The sequence below is a fragment of the Myotis brandtii genome, unplaced genomic scaffold (assembly GCF_000412655.1).
Source record: "Myotis brandtii unplaced genomic scaffold, ASM41265v1 scaffold59, whole genome shotgun sequence".
Classification (NCBI taxonomy): domain Eukaryota; kingdom Metazoa; phylum Chordata; class Mammalia; order Chiroptera; family Vespertilionidae; genus Myotis; species Myotis brandtii.
Window position 1 is genome coordinate 2,963,173 of NW_005370223.1, and position 19,983 is coordinate 2,983,155.

A 19,983-nucleotide genomic window follows, 5' to 3' on the forward strand; every position below is an offset into this window, starting at 1 on the left:
GGAGGAAGGAGTCCAGCCAACCTGGGAAGGCTGCCTGGAGGAGGTGATATTGGACTGAAGTCGTGAGCCACGAGTGGGGGTCATCCGGTAAAGAAGATCTGGAAGGGTAATGGCAGCTCTGAATCCAGTGCTTCTGCCGCCCCCAGGGTTTTATCTCCCTTCAGTGAAACCCTCCCAGGCTGTGAGAGAAAGAAGTGCTGTTTTTCAAAAGCATAAGGAATCATCCAAAAAAAAAATCTGTATTTGTTTCAAATGGAAGTGACCGCTGCCAAAAAAACAACCGTTGTTTTGTCAGGACCTCGTCTGTATTTATTCCGTTGTCTTCAATTAATTTTATCCCATGGTTTCCCTCGGGACAGCACAGCTCACTAGTGGCCATAAATCCCCAGCGTACTGGAAACAGTATGAAAGGCCACAGCCATGAAGCCAACGGGCAGGCTTGCTGTTTGTGGGACTGTCCTTCTGAAATCCGAGCCATTATTCTTCCGTTCCTACCACCCTCAGCACCCTCACGGCGTGTCCGAGGGGACCAAGGACTGCAGTAATTCTGAGATTTGTTTAAAGAAGGAAACTGAACCCACTGGCATGGCTCAGTGGTTGAGCGTCGACCTATGTACCAGGAGGTCACGGTTCGATTCCCGGTCAGGGCACATGCCTGGGTTGCAGGCTCGATCCCCAGTGTGGAGGGTGCAGGAGGCAGCCGGTCAATGATTCTCTCTCACCATTGATGTTTCTATCTCCCTGTCCCTTCCTCTCTGAAATCAGTAAGAAAATTTCTTTTTTTTTAAAAAAAGGAAATGGAGGCTGGCAGTCTTAGTTAATAAATGGAGTTAATAAAGGGGGGGACTGACTTCTGGGTCAGGGCACCTTCTTCTTGGAGGATCGTGAGGACTTTGGTCCAGAAGGTTCAATGACTTTCAACCTGGCTGCACACTGGAGTTACCTGTGAGCGGCCGGCATCCCACCCCTGCGAGTCCCATTTAGGGAGGGTGGAGCTGGGCGTGGAGATTTTCTAAAGGTCCCCGGACGGCTCTCAGGGGCAGTAGAGGTCAGGCACTGCCATTTCTGTAGGGGGGGCTTGCAGTTATTCGAAGGTGGGGGTCCAGTCCCGTCCGGAAAGGAATAAGCATTTCGTGGCCTCTACCCCTCGGAGGTGAAAGACTTTTGGAAAAGAAATCATTGCTTCAAGGTCCTGGTTCATTGTGTTTGAAATTTGAATTCAAAGGGGTTTTTTGTAATGTGATTTTTTTTTTTTTTCTTTGAAAGTTCTTGTCATAAGCTCTTGTTGGAAAATGTGAAAACAGATCCTTATAAATAAGAGACTCACAGTCACCTGTGCTCCCACTGCTCCTCCCTAACCACTGTGAGACAGGTTCCCGCTGGACACAGAGAGGGGGGCAGAGCAGCAGCTGGAGCAGAGAAGAGGGGGGGACCCAGGCGAGGAGCGCCTATCCCTATCTCTAAAGATGGGCTTGGGGTTTGGGGAGTAGGTTGCTGCATTGTGCTGAGTACCATTTCCCAGCCACTGAGCCTTCGTGCAGGAAACCTCCCATCCCATCCCATCCCATCCCATCCCAGGAGGAGTTCTGTTCCCTTCTCCCTCGTCTTCCCATGACCCCGCTTCTGACGGAGGAGGGTATTTTTAGGACTTGAGGAACATCCGAGAGTTGGGAGGCAGGGGCCTGGACGTTGGCCACTGTTCATTCAGCAGATGAACACGTATAGAGCACCAGCTACATGCACGAGGACACGGAACTAGGCTCTGGAGAATCCAAACTGAGGCAGACCAAGCTCACATGCCGGTGGAGCAGACAGACTGCGACCAGGTCCTTCCAATCCCCTGGGGAAAATGCAGAGGAGCAAGAGTAGAGCCATGTGTACGGTGCCAGAGAGTCGGAGGAAGGAGTCCAGCCAACCTGGGAAGGCTGCCTGGAGGAGGTGATACAGCGGGCGGAAGGAAGGCCTACTCTCGCACGAATTCCGTGCATCGGGCCTTTAGTAGCCCTAATAATACTCTTCTCTCCTCCGTTGTGTGGTCGGTCAGTTTTGAGTTTTACATCTTAGCGTAAATAACAGCAGGAGCATGTCTTTAAGGGTGTTCATTTTGCTTTAACTCCAAAAGGAGAGATTAAATTGTCATTGATGTCCACAGTATGCAATGTGGCTTGCCTAAAATTCTGAAACGTCAGTAAAAGCCCTCGGATTTCACCCAGGATGACGTCAGCTACAGCAGCCACAGTCTTGGTCCCGTGCTCCCGGTCCAGTGTAACCAGATGAAAGTGGTCCAAGTTCTCTGGGCCCAGGCACCAGGCCAGGGTTTCGAGATCACAAATGAAGGAAGGCACTGAAATCTACGGTGCATGGGAGAGGCTGGGGGACACACTGAGGAGGGATTTGAGCACAACTTTCCCTCCTAAAATTCTCCAGGAACTAAGAGAAACAAGCACATTTTGCGGATTCTCATCCATTGCTAAGGATTGCTCTCTGGCGAGGCATTGCTTGAGTGTGGTGAGTGAGGTCTTTCGTTATAAAACTCAGAATTTCCTACTTTGCTGTATCAGATCAATTCAGAATAGAACTCACAGACCAAAACTTGGTCAAAGATACATGACATTATTTAAAGGAGTCAGAATCTAAGGTCCGTGTGTAGGGTTTTCATAGGCACCCAACAAAGTGACACTACTAGTAATTAGAATTGTGATGTAGGCAACATGTGGGTGGGGTTCACTTCTCCTCCATGCTTAACTAGGCCCACACCACCAAGACCTGTCTTTACCCCAGTCTAAGAGAGAAGGAGGCTAATGTCTGCTGAGTACCTACCATCTGCAGTAAAATGTTCTCGCCACATAATTATTTAACCTCTATGAAAATTAAATCTTACAGAAATCACCCAGCTGCAGCCAGGTTTGGCTCCAGAGGCAATATTCTCTCACTCGATCTGATCACCTTACTCCCCCCACACCCCTGTCTGAGGAAACCTATCTTCCCTTTATCTCCTCCTGCAAGGTTCCAGTCCCTACTTTTCCATATTACCTCCTTCAGGTCCATGTATAAAATAATCTTTCCAGCGAGATCACCTTCTGACCACACTATTTAAAACAGAAGCTCCTTTCTCTCCACACTCCCAGTCCCCCTTTCCTGTTAATTTTGTTCTGCAGCACCTAGAGCATCTAACATAATATGTGGTTTTAACTGTTTGTTTTGTTTATGCCTGGCTCCTCTCAGTGGGAAAAGCTCTCCAGGGGGAAAAGCTCTGATTTGAATTGTTCACCAATTCCTGTGGTGTAAATACTGCCACCGCAGCCGATTTCAGGAAATGCACTTGGCCTTGATGACTGTGGAGTTGGGAAGAGGTGTGCAGTCTGGTGTGTGAGTTGGTAGGAACTGGCTCCTACACAGCACTGGCTCCATGGGGACAGGGATCAGGCGACCGATGTTTTAAATCTATTTTAGTCTCTGTTGTTTTTCTAGCAGTTTGAACAGATTTGACTAATTCAGTCATATAAATATATAGGGTGTCCCCCCAAAACGTACACACACACTTTGAATCAGTGTAAAGGCAGTGTTTATTAGAATAGATTTCATTTTCAAAATTAAAGTATGTATACATTTTGGGGGCTCACCCTATATTTTTAAAAAATGACCATATGTCAGACACCATGCTAGATATGTGAGCTAAAAGGCTGAACAAAACAAGCACTGCCTCATATGATAGGGGAAAGAGACATTCAATAATCAATTGCAAATTGTGTTAGATTAGTGGTAAGAGAAACTGTGTGGGGGCCTGGACCTCTAATAGGCTGGTGGCTGTCAAGTCAGATCAACCAATGCCCATTAAGCACCTACTGTATGAGGCGCATGGTATTATTCAGCAGCCCGAGGAAAGAGAAGACACCCTGTTAGTCTCAGAGCTTACGGCCTAGGTGAGATTGGCGAGGGAGTTTTGCCGGTCAACCCTGTGTTTGTGTTGCATGGATGTGGGTTCATCTGTCCATTCACAAGTACCTATGGAACACCTGCAATGTGCCAGGCACTGTGCTAGGCACTGGGGATGCCGCAGACAGCAAGGCAGCGGGCCCTTAGCTGTCGCGATCATTCTCCTGGTGTCTGCAGCAGGGGGCTGGTTCCCAGATGTCATTGTGCTCTGAGCTCTCTCTTGCTTGAGATGAGGAGAGGGAGGAGTTCTGTTCCCTTCTCCCTCGTCTTCCCATGACCCCGCTTCTGACGGAGGAGGGTATTTTTAGGACTTGAGGAACATCCGAGAGTTGGGAGGCAGGGGCCTGGACGTTGGCCACTGTTCATTCAGCAGATGAACACGTATAGAGCACCAGCTACATGCACGAGGACACGGAACTAGGCTCTGGAGAATCCAAACTGAGGCAGACCAAGCTCACATGCCGGTGGAGCAGACAGACTGCGACCAGGTCCTTCCAATCCCCTGGGGAAAATGCAGAGGAGCAAGAGTAGAGCCATGTGTACGGTGCCAGAGAGTCGGAGGAAGGAGTCCAGCCAACCTGGGAAGGCTGCCTGGAGGAGGTGACATTGGACTGAAGTCGTGAGCCACGAGTGGGGGAGGTCATCAGGTAAAGAAGATCTGGAAGGGTAATGGCAGCTCTAAATCCAGTGCTTCTGCTGCCCCCAGGGTTTTATCTCCCTTCAGTGAAATCCTCCCAGGCTGTGAGAAAAAGAAGTGCTGTTTTTCAAAAGCATAAGGAATCATCCTATTGGACTGAAGTCGTGAGCCACGAGTGGGGGTCATCCGGTAAAGAAGATCTGGAAGGGTAATGGCAGCTCTGAATCCAGTGCTTCTGCCGCCCCCAGGGTTTTATCTCCCTTCAGTGAAACCCTCCCAGGCTGTGAGAGAAAGAAGTGCTGTTTTTCAAAAGCATAAGGAATCATCCAAAAAAAAAATCTGTATTTGTTTCAAATGGAAGTGACCGCTGCCAAAAAAACAACCGTTGTTTTGTCAGGACCTCGTCTGTATTTATTCCGTTGTCTTTAATTAATTTTATCCCATGGTTTCCCTCGAGACAGCACAGCTCACTAGTGGCCATAAATCCCCAGCCTCCTGGAAACAGCATGAAAGGCCACAGCCATGAAGCCAGCGGGCAGGCTTGCTGTTTGTGGGACCGTCCTTCTGAAATCCGAGCCATTATCCTTCCGTTCCTACCACCCTTAGCACCCTCACGGCGTGTCCGAGGGGACCAAGGACTGCAGTCATTCTGAGATTTGTTTAAAGAAGGAAACAGCCCAGCCGGCATGGCTCAGTGGTTGAGCATCGACCTATGTACCAGGAGGTCACGGTTCGATTCCCGGTCAGGGCACATGCCTGGGTTGCAGGCTCGATCCCCAGTGTGGAGGGGGCAGGAGGCAGCCGGTCAATGATTCTCTCTCACCATTGATGTTTCTATCTCCCTGTCCCTTCCTCTCTGAAATCAGTAAGAAAATTTCTTTTTTTTTAAAAAAAGGAAATGGAGGCTGGCAGTCTTAGTTAATAAATGGAGTTAATAAAGGGGGGGACTGACTTCTGGGTCAGGGCACCTTCTTCTTGGAGGATCGTGAGGACTTTGGTCCAGAAGGTTCAATGACTTTCAACCTGGCTGCACACTGGAGTTACCTGTGAGCGGCCGGCATCCCACCCCTGCGAGTCCCATTTAGGGAGGGTGGAGCTGGGCGTGGAGATTTTCTAAAGGTCCCCGGACGGCTCTCAGGGGCAGTAGAGGTCAGGCACTGCCATTTCTGTAGGGGGGGCTTGCAGTTATTCGAAGGTGGGGGTCCAGTCCCGTCCGGAAAGGAATAAGCATTTCGTGGCCTCTACCCCTCGGAGGTGAAAGACTTTTGGAAAAGAAATCATTGCTTCAAGGTCCTGGTTCATTGTGTTTGAAATTTGAATTCAAAGGGGTTTTTTGTAATGTGATTTTTTTTTCTTTGTTATGAAAGTTCTTGTCATAAGCTCTTGTTGGAAAATGTGAAAACAGATCCTTATAAATAAGAGACTCACAGTCACCTGTGCTCCCACTGCTCCTCCCTAACCACTGTGAGACAGGTTCCCGCTGGACACAGAGAGGGGGGCAGAGCAGCAGCTGGAGCAGAGAAGAGGGGGGGACCCAGGCGAGGAGCGCCTATCCCTATCTCTAAAGATGGGCTTGGGGTTTGGGGAATAGGTTGCTGCATTGTGCTGAGTACCATTTCCCAGCCACTGAGCCTTCGTGCAGGAAACCTCCCATCCCATCCCATCCCATCCCATCCCATCCCATCCCGGTCAGGGTGCCTAGAGGGAGACACAGGAAAGATATGGCTGCGTAGGGCCACTGTGATCCTCGCCAAGAAGGGAACGCACAGGGCTGCGCTGACCGCTGGTGGGCGAGGCCAAGGCTCTGAAGAACAGTTGAAGGGCCTCGACTCAAGAGGTTAATTTTCCCATCCGTGTGCAAGCCAGCCAAGGCCCTTCAGTCTGAGATTCAGAAAACTGCAGCTGTTCCCAGCAAAGCAGCACTCTTCATGTCGCTGTGCTGGAAGTCCTCTACGGTCCCCGAGCGAGAGGAGCTGTGATACTCCGAGGCGTGTCTTTCTAAAGCAAGACTCAGGTGAAGTGGCGCCTCCCTTTTTAAGGAATTGACCTCGAGTCGTTCCCACGGCCTGTCGAGTGGAGTTGAGAGTACCCAGCCTGTGGCCAGGCCCTCTGCCATCTGGAGTCAGTTGTCCTCCAGGTCCTCCCTCCTGCTACTTGCCTTGGACTTGCGAGTGAAATTCAACTCCCATGCCTGTCCTGCTGTCCTCCATTTCCGCAGTTACTCACACTGGTCCCTCGGCCACTTCCCTTTCTCTACTCTCAGGCTTCCCTGTCAGCCGGGTCAGGTCCACTCTCGACCAGGGGCAACTAATCTCCTTTCTGAACGACTACTGTCGTGTCAGCATCTCTCGCGTGGGTGTCTAACATGTTCTATCTTGTATTTTAGATACACTCTGGCCTTTCCGGTCCTCAGATGGGCTAGTTTGTTCTACCTCAGGACCTTTGCACGTGCTGTTCTTTCAGTCAGGAACACTCCTCCTAGGGCTTCCCGTTACCCCTAGAACACAAGCTGGTGACTGCAGGAACCCCTTTGTCTGTTTGGTTCACCCCTGTATCTCCAGTGCCTGGGACAAAGTAAGGGCTTTATTGATTGAATAAATGAAGAGTATCCTATAATTCCGATTTTCCTTAGGTCTCTGGCCTAGGCTTGGAACTAACTGTAGATTTTGTTATTCTTTAATAATTTTTGCATGAGCTGAAGATGTTTTTGGTTACTGGTGCTTTCCTTATATCTAAATTCATTGGAAATCTCAATTGGATTTCCCAATTGGAAATCTAAGGTACAATTATTCTGGTAGGAAATACAGGAATTTGCATCTAGAATTTTAAAAAATCTACTTTATTGATTTGGGACGAAAATACTTCTTTTAACATTTTATAACCAGAATCCTTATTTGTGGGATCTTAGACTTAAGCATTTTTAATGTTATGATGTAGATTTTATTTTTTAAAATTATATAATGCATTTAGTAGGCAATGAATTAATCAGCTTTTATCTTTATCAATGTGATATTTTATCAATGTGATATTTTATATTTATCTAAAAGCATAATAAACTATAAAATTCAAAGACCTAGGAAATGATGTTCAAGTATAGCTATTGGATTTAGGCATTAATCAGACTTTCTAGTTAATTCATAGCTGTCATATTAACCCGAGAAAATTATTATTTTTTTAATATATTCAATCCATTTATTATCTTTGATTTTTCCTCCAACTTCAATGGTGAAGTTACTGGAAGACCTACTTATGAAACCAAGTCATTCTCCTTGCTGGGAAATAATGGCATCCTGTCAGCCTTTTTCTGCAAAGGAGAGACTGAAGCAGTGATAGACTGAAAATGCCTTTAACCTTTCACCCTCTGACATAGTCCTAGTTCCACTGCAGTAAATGCGCTCCTGAGGTGCATTCTTTTTTTGTATATGTTTTTCTATTGATTTTTTAGAGAGGAAGGGAGTGGGGGAGAGAGATAGAAACATCAGAAATGGAGGCTGGCGGTCTTAGTTAATAAATGGAGTTAATAAGGGGGAGGGGGGAGACTGACTTCTGGGTCAGGGCACCGTCTTCTTGGAGGATTGTGAGGACTTTGGTCCAGAAGGTTCAATGACTGTCAACCTGGCTGCACACTGGAGTTACCTGTGAGCTGCCGGCATCCCACCCCTGCCAGTCCCATTTAAGGAAGGTGGAGGTTGGGCGTGGAGATTTTCAAAAGGTCCCCAGATGGCTCTAAGGCAGTGGTTCTCAACCTTCTGGCCCTTGAGAGAAACATCGATCGCTGCCTCTTGCACCCCCCTTACTGGGGATGGAGCTAGAAACTTGGGCATGTGCCCTGACTGGGAATTGAACCGGAAACCTTTTGGTGCACGAGATGACGTTCAACCAACTGATCCACACTGGCCAGGGCCTACAGTGCATTCTCACATTGCATTTTAATAAATAGCCAGGGCTCAGTGCTGTGTGGACATAGGATAAATATTTGACCGAAATAGGACTGACCAGTAATAACCATACATCCATTTCTCCCCGGTAAACTTTGTTACCTCCCTGACCTCCTCTGGCTTCCCATTTTCCTCATTTGTTACTGGGGTGAATACATCCATGGCAAAGAGGATTTTCAAAGCTCCTTCTGGTGGACGCATGCAATGAGGAGAAGGATGAACAACGGGGCCGATGCAGACTCGGGAGTTAGGGGCTCTTCTCAGACCTGCCGTGTTTTGGGTGGGGTACCAGGCCTTTCCTCTGGGCCCTCTCTCAGCTTCCCATCTACAAAATGCTGAAGACAGCGTCAGGTTATTCCGTATAAATTGCCGAGACCGACTACAAAGCACTTGGTTCTCAAAGAGTAGGAATGGAACCGGAGGCAGACCGGTGCAGCGCCTGCCTGTGGCAGCTCACCGCCGCTCACAGTGTTCCCAGAGCACTTTCAGTGGCACACAGAGAACAAAAACGGCTGTGAATTTAAAATTACTTAATGCAGCCCTAACCGGTTTGGCTCAGTGGATAGAGCGTCAGCCTGCGGACTGAAAGGTCCCAGGTTCGATTCCGGTCAAGGGCATGTACCTGGTGGCGGGCACCTTCCCAGAAGGGGGTGTGTGGGAGGCAGCTGATCGATGTTTCTCTCTCATCGATGTTTCTCTCTCATCGATGTTTCTCTCTCATCGATGTTTCTCTCTCATCGATGTTTCTCTCTCATCGATGTTTCTCTCTCATCGATGTTTCTCTCTCATCGATGTTTCTCTCTCATCGATGTTTCTCTCTCATCGATGTTTCTCTCTATCCCTCTCCCTTACTCTCTGTAAAAAATCAATAAAATATATTAAAAAAATAAATAAAATAAAAGGTTACCTGTGGAGTAATTAAGGCTCATCAAATATTTTTTTAAAAATTACTTAATGCATTTAATAGAGGCGAATAATTTCAACTTGGAAAAGTATGTATATACATACTCACCAAAATGTTAACAGCGGTGGCGTCTGGGTGGTAGGTTGCACGAAGCGGGGTGGGGTGGGGCTTACAGTTGGGTTTTCTTTTATTGGTTGTTCTTTGTTTTCCAAATTTTCCGCTATGATCATATATCAATGCTTTCAATGTTTTCAAAAGTTACTTTAGCGTGTGCTGCGTGGTTGCGTAAAAAATTACTTAATGCATTTAATAGAGGTGAATAATTTCAACTTGGAAAAGCATGTGTATACATACCAGAATGTTAACAGCCGTGGCCTCTGGGTGGTAGATTGCACGAAGGGGGGTGGGGTGGGGCTTACAGTTGGGTTTTCTTTTATTGGTTGTTCTTTGTTTTCCAAATTTTCCGCTATGATCATATATCAACGCTTTCAATGTTTTCAAAAGTTACTTTAGCGTGTGCTGCGTGGTTGCGTGTTGCATGCTCTGTGCGGAGGGTGGCCCTCGGCCGTTCTAATGCTGTGACTTTGCCTCAGTCCAGGACCTGTGCGCGGCTGAGGACCACGGCTGCGAGCAGCTCTGTGTGAACCTGCTGGGCTCCTTCGTCTGCCAGTGCTACAGCGGCTACTCCCTGGCCGAGGACGGGAAAAGGTGTGTGGGTGAGTATTCCCTGCAGCCTTTGTGAGGAGGAAGGACTAGCCTGCATAGTAAGCAGGAGGGGGACTCCCCCCAACCCCCTCCCCCCGCACATACCCAGTCGCTCTCCTGTGAGTTTTGGCCAAGTGCTCAGTCCTCTGGTCTCGTGGTTAGAATTGGAACTTTAAAGACTTCATTCATGCCTGAAGTTGGCCTTTTCTCATTCCGGGTGCTCAGCAAAAGGCAGGTTTATGATAATCTGTGTATGATGATCTGTGTAAATATCGTTGTCTGTTATGGCAACCCTTGGAAAGGACTGGGCAGACTTTCATCCAGGGAAAATGGATGGGCGTTTGGAAAGGCCCGACTTAGACATAGCTCATGTGTCATGTGCGTGAAGGTCACCCGGTGGCGTGCTGCCTTGCGGAGTGGCACCTCAAAGGCGCGGGCAGCCTTCCGCCTAAGTGCTAGACCTGCACTCAGGGCAGGTCAGGCGACTGCCAGGTGCAGGAGCCTCTGTGTAAATATCGTTGTCTGTTAGGACAACCCTTGGAAAGGACTGGGCGGACTTTCATCCAGGGAAAATGGGTGGGCATTTGGGATGGCCCGACTTAGACATAGCTCATGTGTCGTGTGCGTGAAGGTCACCCGGTGGGGTGCTGCCTTTCGGAGTGGCACCTCAAAGGCATGGGCAGCCTTCCGCCTAAGTGCTAGACCTGCGCTCAGGGCAGGTCAGGCGACTGCCAGGTGCAGGAGCCCAGCAATGGGTAATAGGACACCAGGGCCAGGGAAAACAACAAGTAGCCTCAAACAGAAGCCCCAGCCATGGAGTGTCAAGGGCAGTGCGTGGAACTTGCAATCAGTTGAGCAGTGTCCCGTGTGGCGACCCCACAGCCGGGTGAGAGGGCGGAGAGGTGGGGTGGCACCTGATTTCTTCAGTGATGGAGACTGGTTCCCTCCAGCACCTGCAGAGCAGCTGGCAAATCCCCAATGGCACCTCCCAGTTTGTCTGCAAAGCCCTTTAAACTTGCACAGCCTCATCCTTCCATGAATGAACACTGCCTGGCAAATAGTAGGCGTTAAATAAAGTGAACTGAAAACTTAGGAGGCAGAAAATCTGGAAGGAAAGGAAGGAAAAGGTCTCCACTGGTATCAGAATGGGAACCTACATTTTCTGACTCTACTAGTAAATCCTGCACTTTCTCCTTCATATCCTATTGTGTCTTGCTCCCCACAAAACAATGAACGATTTTTGTTTTGCACATAGAATTTACATCTTCCAGCTACCTTGATCTTAGGTAAGGATGTGGAAGGAAAAAGCAACAAAACTTCTCCACAGGTATCAGAACGGGAACCTACATTTTCTGACTCTTCTAGTAAATCCTGCATTTTCTCCTTCATATTCTATTGTTGTGTCTTGCTCCCCACAAAACAATGAATGATTTTTGTTTTGCACATAGAATTTACATCTTCCAGCTACCTTGATCTTAGGTAAGGATGTGGAAGGAAAAAGCAACAAAACATGAAGTAGAGGCGATGGCCTGCTCTTTGCAGGGGTTTGTTTGTTGCAACAAACTGATGGGCTGAAAGCCTCCTCATTAGAGGGCCACAGGCGGAATTGGTCTCCTGGGCGTTAGAGTTGATGTTTTTCTTAATCTGCTGGTGGTGACCACGCCAGGTGGCAGGGCACCACGTCCACTAAGACTGGCAAAACAAGACAACATAGTGCCTTGACCCGTTTGGCTCAGTGGATAGAGCGTCGGCCTGTGGACCTAAAGGTCCCAGGTTTAATTCCGGTCAAGGGCATGTACCCGGGTTGCAGGCACATCCCCAGTAGGAGGTGTGCAGGAAGCAGCTGGTCGATGTTTCTCTCTCATCGATATTTCTAACTCTCAATCCCTCTCCCTTCCTCTCTATAAAAAAACAATAAAATATATATTTTTTAAAAAAGACAACATAGTAAGCACCAACTCTTATGATGTTTGCTTCATTAATGTTTATCATGCAAGTAACATACTTTTGTCAAGGAACTTAAGCAGATGAGAAAATCACTAATAGCTTGTTGTGGTTTTTTTTGCCAGACTTTGCCCCATATAAGTATCCACCTCAAGACATTTTTGTTAATGTTTAACAAAATGAGGTCACACTATCTTTCTCCCTTACCAGTTGTTAAATGAGTAGAAGCTTTGGGTGCTACAGGGTAGAAGGAAACCAGGCCATGGGGAATAAGACCAGGAAACAGGCTGAGGGTGTCTGGTAGAGGAGGGGGAGGGGAGGGACAGGGCGAGTCAGAGCCTGTGAGGGTGACAGTGAGTAGACAGAACGGGCAGTGAGGGCCACACCAGGGTAGGGGGTCTGCCTTGGCCCTTGGGAAACTGGAGGGCAGTGAGGAGCCCAGTCCTCTGAGTGTGGCCAGATAGTTGCCTAATTGTCCCTTGTAGTAGAGAACCTTTGTGTGTCTGAGGGTTTTGCTATAACTTCTGGAATTTGACATTTATTGAAGAGCATTAGGCATGAAGAGTAGATGCGTGGTTGCCAGGGAGCTGTTGTGGGCCGTGTTTATTAGAGATGGCATTTCTCTCGCTGCTGGTATCAGCATTTAAGAATGTCTGCCTTTCCTCAGAGGGGTAGTCCAAGCAGAAGGGTGGGAAAAGGGGAGGGACCATGTGCGACCCAGGTCTTATCGTCCATCAGGTATTCCTGTCATCCTCCTCCTCAACCAAGAGCCAGACCTGTTAGAGGCTGGGAGTGAGATGATTAAGCAATAGTGGACCTTCGTTGCCAGTGACCTTGGTTAGAGAGACTGAACTAATTCTCAGAAGGTCGGTTGCTGCTCAGTGGGGCTGTGCTGAGTCCAAAACAAATGAGAGAGGTAATCGGGGCTACAGAAGGGACATCCGAATGGCTGGGGTGGGGAAGATCCGGGCAAGGAAGGAAGGGTAGCAATTGGACAGATGTCCGAGGAAGAGGAGACAGGAAGGACAGTGATGGTGTGGAGGTGGCAGTGCTCTCAAAGTTTGGGAGCTGAGGCTGCGCTAGGAGGGGCAAGCCTTGAGCTGGTGGATCAGGAAGAGGCTCACGGGGAGAAGGCCAAATTGAAAGCTACACAGGCAGCCCAGCCAGAGAATATCAGTCTGAAGGGGCTGGTCAAGTTGGAGACTCCCAGCGCTCCGACTTAGAGCTGGAGATTGAGAGGAGAGCAAAGGCTGGGAGGGACCCTGGAATAATCCCGTCAGCAGCTGGCCAGGGTGGCCTGTATGTAGATGGGCAAGGAACGTTAAGAATATGGTGACCATAAATCCCAGCTGACCCAGGACGAGCCCAGTGCGTGCCTGTTGGCTCAGTTCTCAGTCGCAGACCCTTTCACTTTCCGATGGGTTCCAGATTGACAATAAATTATATGATCGCGCTAGTTAAGGCTCCTAAGCTTGACTTACACAGTTAAGGAGACCAGCTCTGTTGAAGCAGAGAATTCCTGCAGGCATGAGGTAGGAGAGTACGGTTAAGATACCATGGGCAACCAGACTGTTCAGAGCTTTGAAAATCACAGAAAGAGTATGGACTTCCCCTCTGAGAAACAGCTACTGAAGGACTTGTGTTTGGGAGTGACAAAGGCAAAGCCTCCTCTTAGGAAACTTAACCTTGTGGTGAACTGCAGCATGGGTTCTAGGAGGAAGGTGGTGAGGGATGGGAAGACCGTGGGAGTCTATGGTCACGATCAGGTGAGAGGGGACAAGAGCCAGAGTTTGAGTAGCGACTGGAGGAATGGAGAGGGACGGAGTTAAGGATGAAAGAAGATGGATAAATAAAAGGGGGGAAGAAGAGTCACTAGTGACTGCTGAGATGGAGCTTCCATGACTCTGAGTGATGACGACAGTGATGGAAAAGTGATGGGAACAGATTTTTAGAAACGATAATGAGTCGTTTTCGACAGGGTGAGTCTGAGGTTGAGGTGGGTCACCAGTAGGGACAAGTCAAGAGGGGAGCAGAAAACAGCACTCGTACGACGGGGAGAGGTTAGAACCAGGACGCAGTCAGGAAGCGGCATAGCCCATTTCTTCCTAAATGTTCATTTCTGTCTGTTTTTCATTTTGAATGTTTCTGTGGTTTTGTTTGTTTTGAAGGCATCTGGACCTTCAATACAGTAAGACTTGGACTCACATCCAGTCCTGCTATTGCTAGTCATGTGTCTTTGCAGAAATCGTTTAACTTCTGCAGGTTTTTTTTTTCATCCATAATGTAGAGTAAGACAATTTATTACTACTCCTACTACTACCAACACTGCTTCCTGAGTCTTGGGTTGTAGCCGCATGTAGGGAGTCTAGTAGCCATCTGTCCCTGTCAAACTGTACCTTTTTCAAAGCCCATTTTTGGGGGTGAATTTTCTGCTGTATGTGCTCACACCTGGTGGTTACTGACAGCCTTGTCTTTCAGGGTAACTTTGATCCTATTTTCTATCCTCTCTGATACTACACTTGATCTTAGCCAAAAGGCCGAGAAGCGATATTTTTTTCTATCCTCTCTGAGCAAGCAGATTGTAAACCCTTGAAGGGCCACTGCCCTTTTCATCTTTCAAAGAGTGGACTTGCCATACATTTTCTTTTTTGAATCATTGGCTATGGTTGAGTGATGGATTGCAAATGAATTGGTTCCACCATTTCTCTAAATGACGACTTTGGTTTCTCTTACTCTGTCAACAGACTTTGAAACCCAAATGCACCTCTCTAAAATACCCTGCTTCTGCCAGTGCTACCCCCTTGCAGACTGATCCCTGCTGAGGAAACTTGGGAATGTGACCAGATTGTGAATCAGAGACTGTCAATCTTAGGCTGTATTTCCTTGCACCAAAGTATTATCCTTAAAGACAGCGGATGGATTTCCCTCATAGGCGGCTGAGACTGACCATGCTGAGACGGCTTTGACCCTGAGATCTTAGCAGTTTGTGATCGGGAGGGCCAAAGAGCTATAGCCAGGGAATTATAGTAGTGACCCCATATCACTTTCCATGGGTTCAGTTACCCACAGTCAGCCATGGTCTGAAAATATTAAATGGAATGTTTCAGAAATAAAAAATTGATAATTTTTTAAAATTACTTTTATGGGGGTGACATTGGTTCACAGTTCATAAGTTTTCAATTGCATGCCATTCTGCCCAGCTGGTGTGGCTCAGTTGGTTGAGAGTCATCTCATGTACCACGAGGTCAGCGGTTCAATTCTCAGTCAGGGCACATGCCCAGGGTTTGGACTCGATCCCCAGTAGGGGGTATGCAGGAGGCAGCCCATAGATGTTTCTATCTCTCTCTCTTCCTCTCCCTTTCTCACTCTCTAAAACCAATAAAAAAAACCCATATTTTTTAAAAACTGCATGCCATTCTGAGTAGTGTGGTAAAACCTTGAGCCATCGAATTCTTTTCTGCCAGGCCATGAATCGTCCCTTTGCTCAGCATATCCATGCTAGATAATCTGCCCTGCGCATTAGTCACTTGTAGCCATATTGTCAGAAGGTCAGTTGTATCCTAATGGAGTGTCAATGCCTGCGTCATTCACCTCACTTCATCTCATATGTAGGTATTGTATCATATGACCACATCTCAAGAGTACAGTGCAGTAACTTTTATTACAGTATATTATTATTATTATTCTATTTTGTTATTAGTTATTGCTGTTAGTTTCTTACTGTGCCTAATTTATAAATTAAATGCTACCACCGGTATGTACGTATAGGAGAAAACAGTATATGTGGGGTTCAGTACTCTCTGCGGTTTCAAGCATCCGCTGGGAGTCTTGGAATGTACCCCCTGTGGATAAGGGGGACGGCTGTACTCTTTCTGTTTGTAAAGGGGAGAGTAGAAATTTCAGACAAAATGACCAAGAAAGGATGTTGTTGAAGTAGATGAGGACTTGGAATAGCAGAGGCATCGCTGGGTTATACACATAAATCACCTTCTTTCATCTGCCCCTTAAGCTGGGCCTCTCTTTTCAATTTTGCAATCAAGGAAGTTATGCAAAGAACCCAAACGCGCATCCAAGGATGTCAGGGTTGAATGGACTGGAACGCTCTTGGCCTTAAAAAGCTTTTAAGTTCACAGGCCTGGAAGTTGGCTTCCTCCATGTTTAACGCTGGTCTCATCTGCTGTCCCCAGAGGGTGGCCTTCAGGTCAGGGGGGATTTGACACCTTGGGTTTTTTCTAGGACAGGTCTCAGGACCCAGCAATGCCTGAATCCTGGCTCTCCCTCTCCTTTCCTCTCTCTCTAAAACCAATAAAAAACATCTTTTTTTTAAAAATCGTGAGTAGTGTAATAAAACCTTGAGCCATCGAATTCTTTTCTGCCAGGCCATGAATCGAACCAGTGACCTTTTGGTGCACTGGAGGATGCTCAACCAACTGCGCCACACCGGCCAGGGTGCCACCGTTGATTTTTAGTTTAGCCTTAATTTTGCAGTTTAGTAGATGTAAGTGTGTCTTGTGATTGTGTTGGTTTGCATTTCTTTACCGTTTAAATACAATGCTTTATGTGTCCTTTAGTTTATCTTCTGGTGTAAGTTGCTTGATCTAGGCTCCTGGTGTTTATGTTTGCAGGAGGGCGGCCTTCGGTTCATATTTATTTACTCATACTCTTTTGGGGGCAACAATATTAATCCCTATTTCTGTTTCTTGTAAGTCAGCTTCCATTCTACCATCCACTTTACCCCAGTTCGTGCTTCTACTTCAACTCTGTGTTTTCGTCTTTACAGCTGTGGACTACTGCGCCTCAGAAAACCACGGATGCGAGCACGAGTGTGTGAACGCTGACGGCTCCTACTCTTGCCGGTGCCCTAGAGGATTTTCTCTTAATCCAGATAAAAAAACGTGCACGAGTAAGTCGCAGACAACAGCCAAAAAACGTTTTGGGCTGGGCACTGTGTCCATGGAAACCTCCCAAACATAGAGAAGCGTGGGATTATGTGCGAAGGGGCGCCATCCCGTCTGCCGCCGTTCCTCCTGTCAGGCCTTTCCTAACTCGTCCTAAGACGGTCGCCCACACTATCTCAGTGTCACCCTCCCAGGCACCTAACAAAGGTGTCCTTTTCAGAGACCACACGTGGGGGTGTTCTTTCAGCCTCTGCCGAGCGAGCGTGGGGACAGTCAGACTCTGACTTCGCGCTGACGCAGCCTGGCCATGCCCGCCAGTGTCAATGGGCTTACGAAATCCTTTCATTGACGCTTTGTGACTTGTGGGCCTCAGCTCCGACCCCACAGGAGTTCAGGACGATCGCTGAGCCAGAAGGAGTTGCATTTGGTTGTCCTGGGCCGGGGAGGGTGGCTGCAGGGAATGAATGGCTCATTTTTTGTCTTAGCGACATAGTTCTATTTGATTTGAACTAAACACACACAAATCAGAATTACGTTGAGCCTCCAAAAATCTGACCATAAAGATCTATAAGCTAAAGGTGATCACGAGTTTACAAGAGAATTCCAAAAGTGTTCTTTTAAATGTAAAGGTATGTCACAACACGTAAGTGATCATGTGGTGCGTTATTAAACTTCCATAGAGAGGTTCACATGAGAGAAGCTTATTCCTAAAGTATTAGGGCCCAGCATTGGTTGGTTGATTTGTTTTTTTAAAAATATGTTTTTATTGATTTCAGAGAGAGGAAGGGAGAGGGAAAGAGAGATAGAAACATCAATGATGAAAGAGAACCATTGATCGGCTGCCTCCTGCACGCCCCCTACTGGGGAATGAGACTGAAACCCAGGCATGTGTCCTGACTGGGAATCGAACTGTGACCTCCTGGTTCATGGGTTGGCACTCAACCACTGAGCCACACCAGATGGGCCCCAGCATTTTTAAAAACGTGTAGTTTAATAGCAATTTAAAATAAGTCATCTCTCAAACAAACATCAATGAGAAAGTAGGATTTCAATTTACAAAAAGTTCATGTATTCATAATCTTTCTAAAATACCTCTATTATGTATTTTAGCACATACTGCACAGTTTTTTTTAAAAACATTATGTATTGCACATACTGCACAGTTTTTTTTAAAAACATCCCCCCCAAACTCCTGAAGCATAAGCTTGCTTGCCAATCTCTACATATCAACAGCTTACAAGCAGCAGAGCTGGAAGGAGGGTTGGAGTATGGAACTGTAAGGGACACAGTACGTCAAAACATACATTTCTGGATTCCCAGCCATGTGCCAATAGCAATGAATAAGGCCAGGAGCTGGGGGCAGCCAGGAGGAGGAAGATGTGCAAAGATCTGAGCCCGACAGGCTCATAGCCACACCCAGCACATCACTGAGAGAACAAGTAAATGAGTGAATGGACTGTTCCTGGTCTCTCTTCTTTATGAAGATCCTGAACTATAAGCCAGCAGCCTGCCCTGTGGTAATGGCTTGGGAATTGTGGTTGCTGGTCTGATGAGTCAGTTCTCTCCTTCAAAGGGGCAGCCTCGGCCTCAGTTCACATCCCAGCTCCTCTGCTTTTTCCCTGGGTGACATTGGGCAAGGTCTTTATGCCTCAGTTTCCTCCCTATAATAGGGGATGATAATATTGCTCATTTCCTAGCATTGTCTTGAAGACGTAATGAGCTAATCCGTATCAACCCTTTGGCAAATTGCCTGGTGCCGAGCAAATTTTTTTAAGGGATGATACTGGCTTCAGAGACTTTAAATCGGTATTTATTGAGCATATACCAGGAGCCTGAGCTAAGTTATTAGCACAAGTTTGTTAAAACGGATGATTCCTATTGTTGCCCCAAACAGTGCATAAAAAATTCAAGACTTGGCCCCAGGCTTCCCCTGAAAGCTGGTTGGGGACACAGCACACGGAGCAGCTCAGTCACCACACGAAGTGTTATATGACCGAGGGCTGACCGTGTGAGGCACACAAACCCCCAACAGGAGTTAAGGCAAGGAGGGGACCAGCTGGGCTGGCACAGGTGGGGAGGCTGCAGCCGCCCCGGGACGAGGCCTGGAGGAAAGCACATCTATCCAGCCTCCTTCCTGCCTGGACAGAGTTCCTTCCCCGGCTGGGTCACCTCATTGCCTCCTCCAGCCCCAACCCCAGGGCCTCACCATCACCCCCACACTGAGGCCCTACATGTCTCCTGTCCCGGAATCTCTTGGGACGTGGAGAATTACACGCCCTGAGATGGTGCAGGCCTGGAAGTAGATAGTGCAGTGCAGGGGGCTGGAGAGGAGGTCTGGCTGGAGGCAGGGGAGGGGCTGCTCCAGCTGTGAGGTCCACCACCGAGGCGTGGAGCCCACCCGTTCAGCAGTCTCGGGCTCGGAGTCAAGACCCAGAAATGGGCCGCCCCAACACGTGGGCAGAGAAGGTGCTGGCACTCAGGGAGGTCTGGCAGGGAGCGGTGTCCTCTAGAAGAAGGGCCCCCCTCCCACCATGTTTGGGGGCAGGGCAGGGAGCCAGGCCTCGGGAGGGGACTGGTAAGAGAAAGGAGACCCCGGAGTCCTTGGAAAGCTGTGAGAGTAAGAAATGGGCGAAGTCCAGTTGTCAGAACCGAGACACTTGACAGATCCTGCCAGGGACGGGAGCAAGAACTGGGAAATGGAGACCAGTTAAAACAGTGGTTCTCAACCTGTGGGTCGCGTCCCCTTTGGCGATCTACCGGCCCTTTCACAGGGGTCGCCTAAGACCATCCTGCATATCAGATATTTACATTACGATTCATAACAGTAGCAACATTACAGTTATGAAGCAGCAACGAAAATAATTTTATGGTTGGGTCACAACATGAGGAACTGTATTTAAAGGGCCAGAAGGTTGAGAACCACTGAGTTAAAAGGACAGACGGATGGGATAGAGGTAAAGGCTCAGAATCAAGGCAGGCATCGTTTTTTTACATTTAATCCTCATTGAGGATATTTTTTTT

At 47.8% G+C, this 19,983-nt stretch overlaps 1 protein-coding gene across 2 annotated transcripts in view; it reads left to right on the plus strand.

The window, feature by feature from the left end:
- The window catches only part of MATN2 (matrilin 2), a 113,633-nt gene that overhangs the window by 63,416 nt on the left and 30,234 nt on the right, over positions 1-19,983 (plus strand). For both annotated transcript variants that reach the window (XM_005879254.2, XM_005879255.2), the window contains exons 4-5: positions 10,009-10,131; positions 16,845-16,967. In XM_005879254.2, the coding sequence (XP_005879316.1) occupies positions 10,009-10,131; positions 16,845-16,967 (246 nt within the window). The remainder of the gene's footprint in view (positions 1-10,008; positions 10,132-16,844; positions 16,968-19,983) is intronic.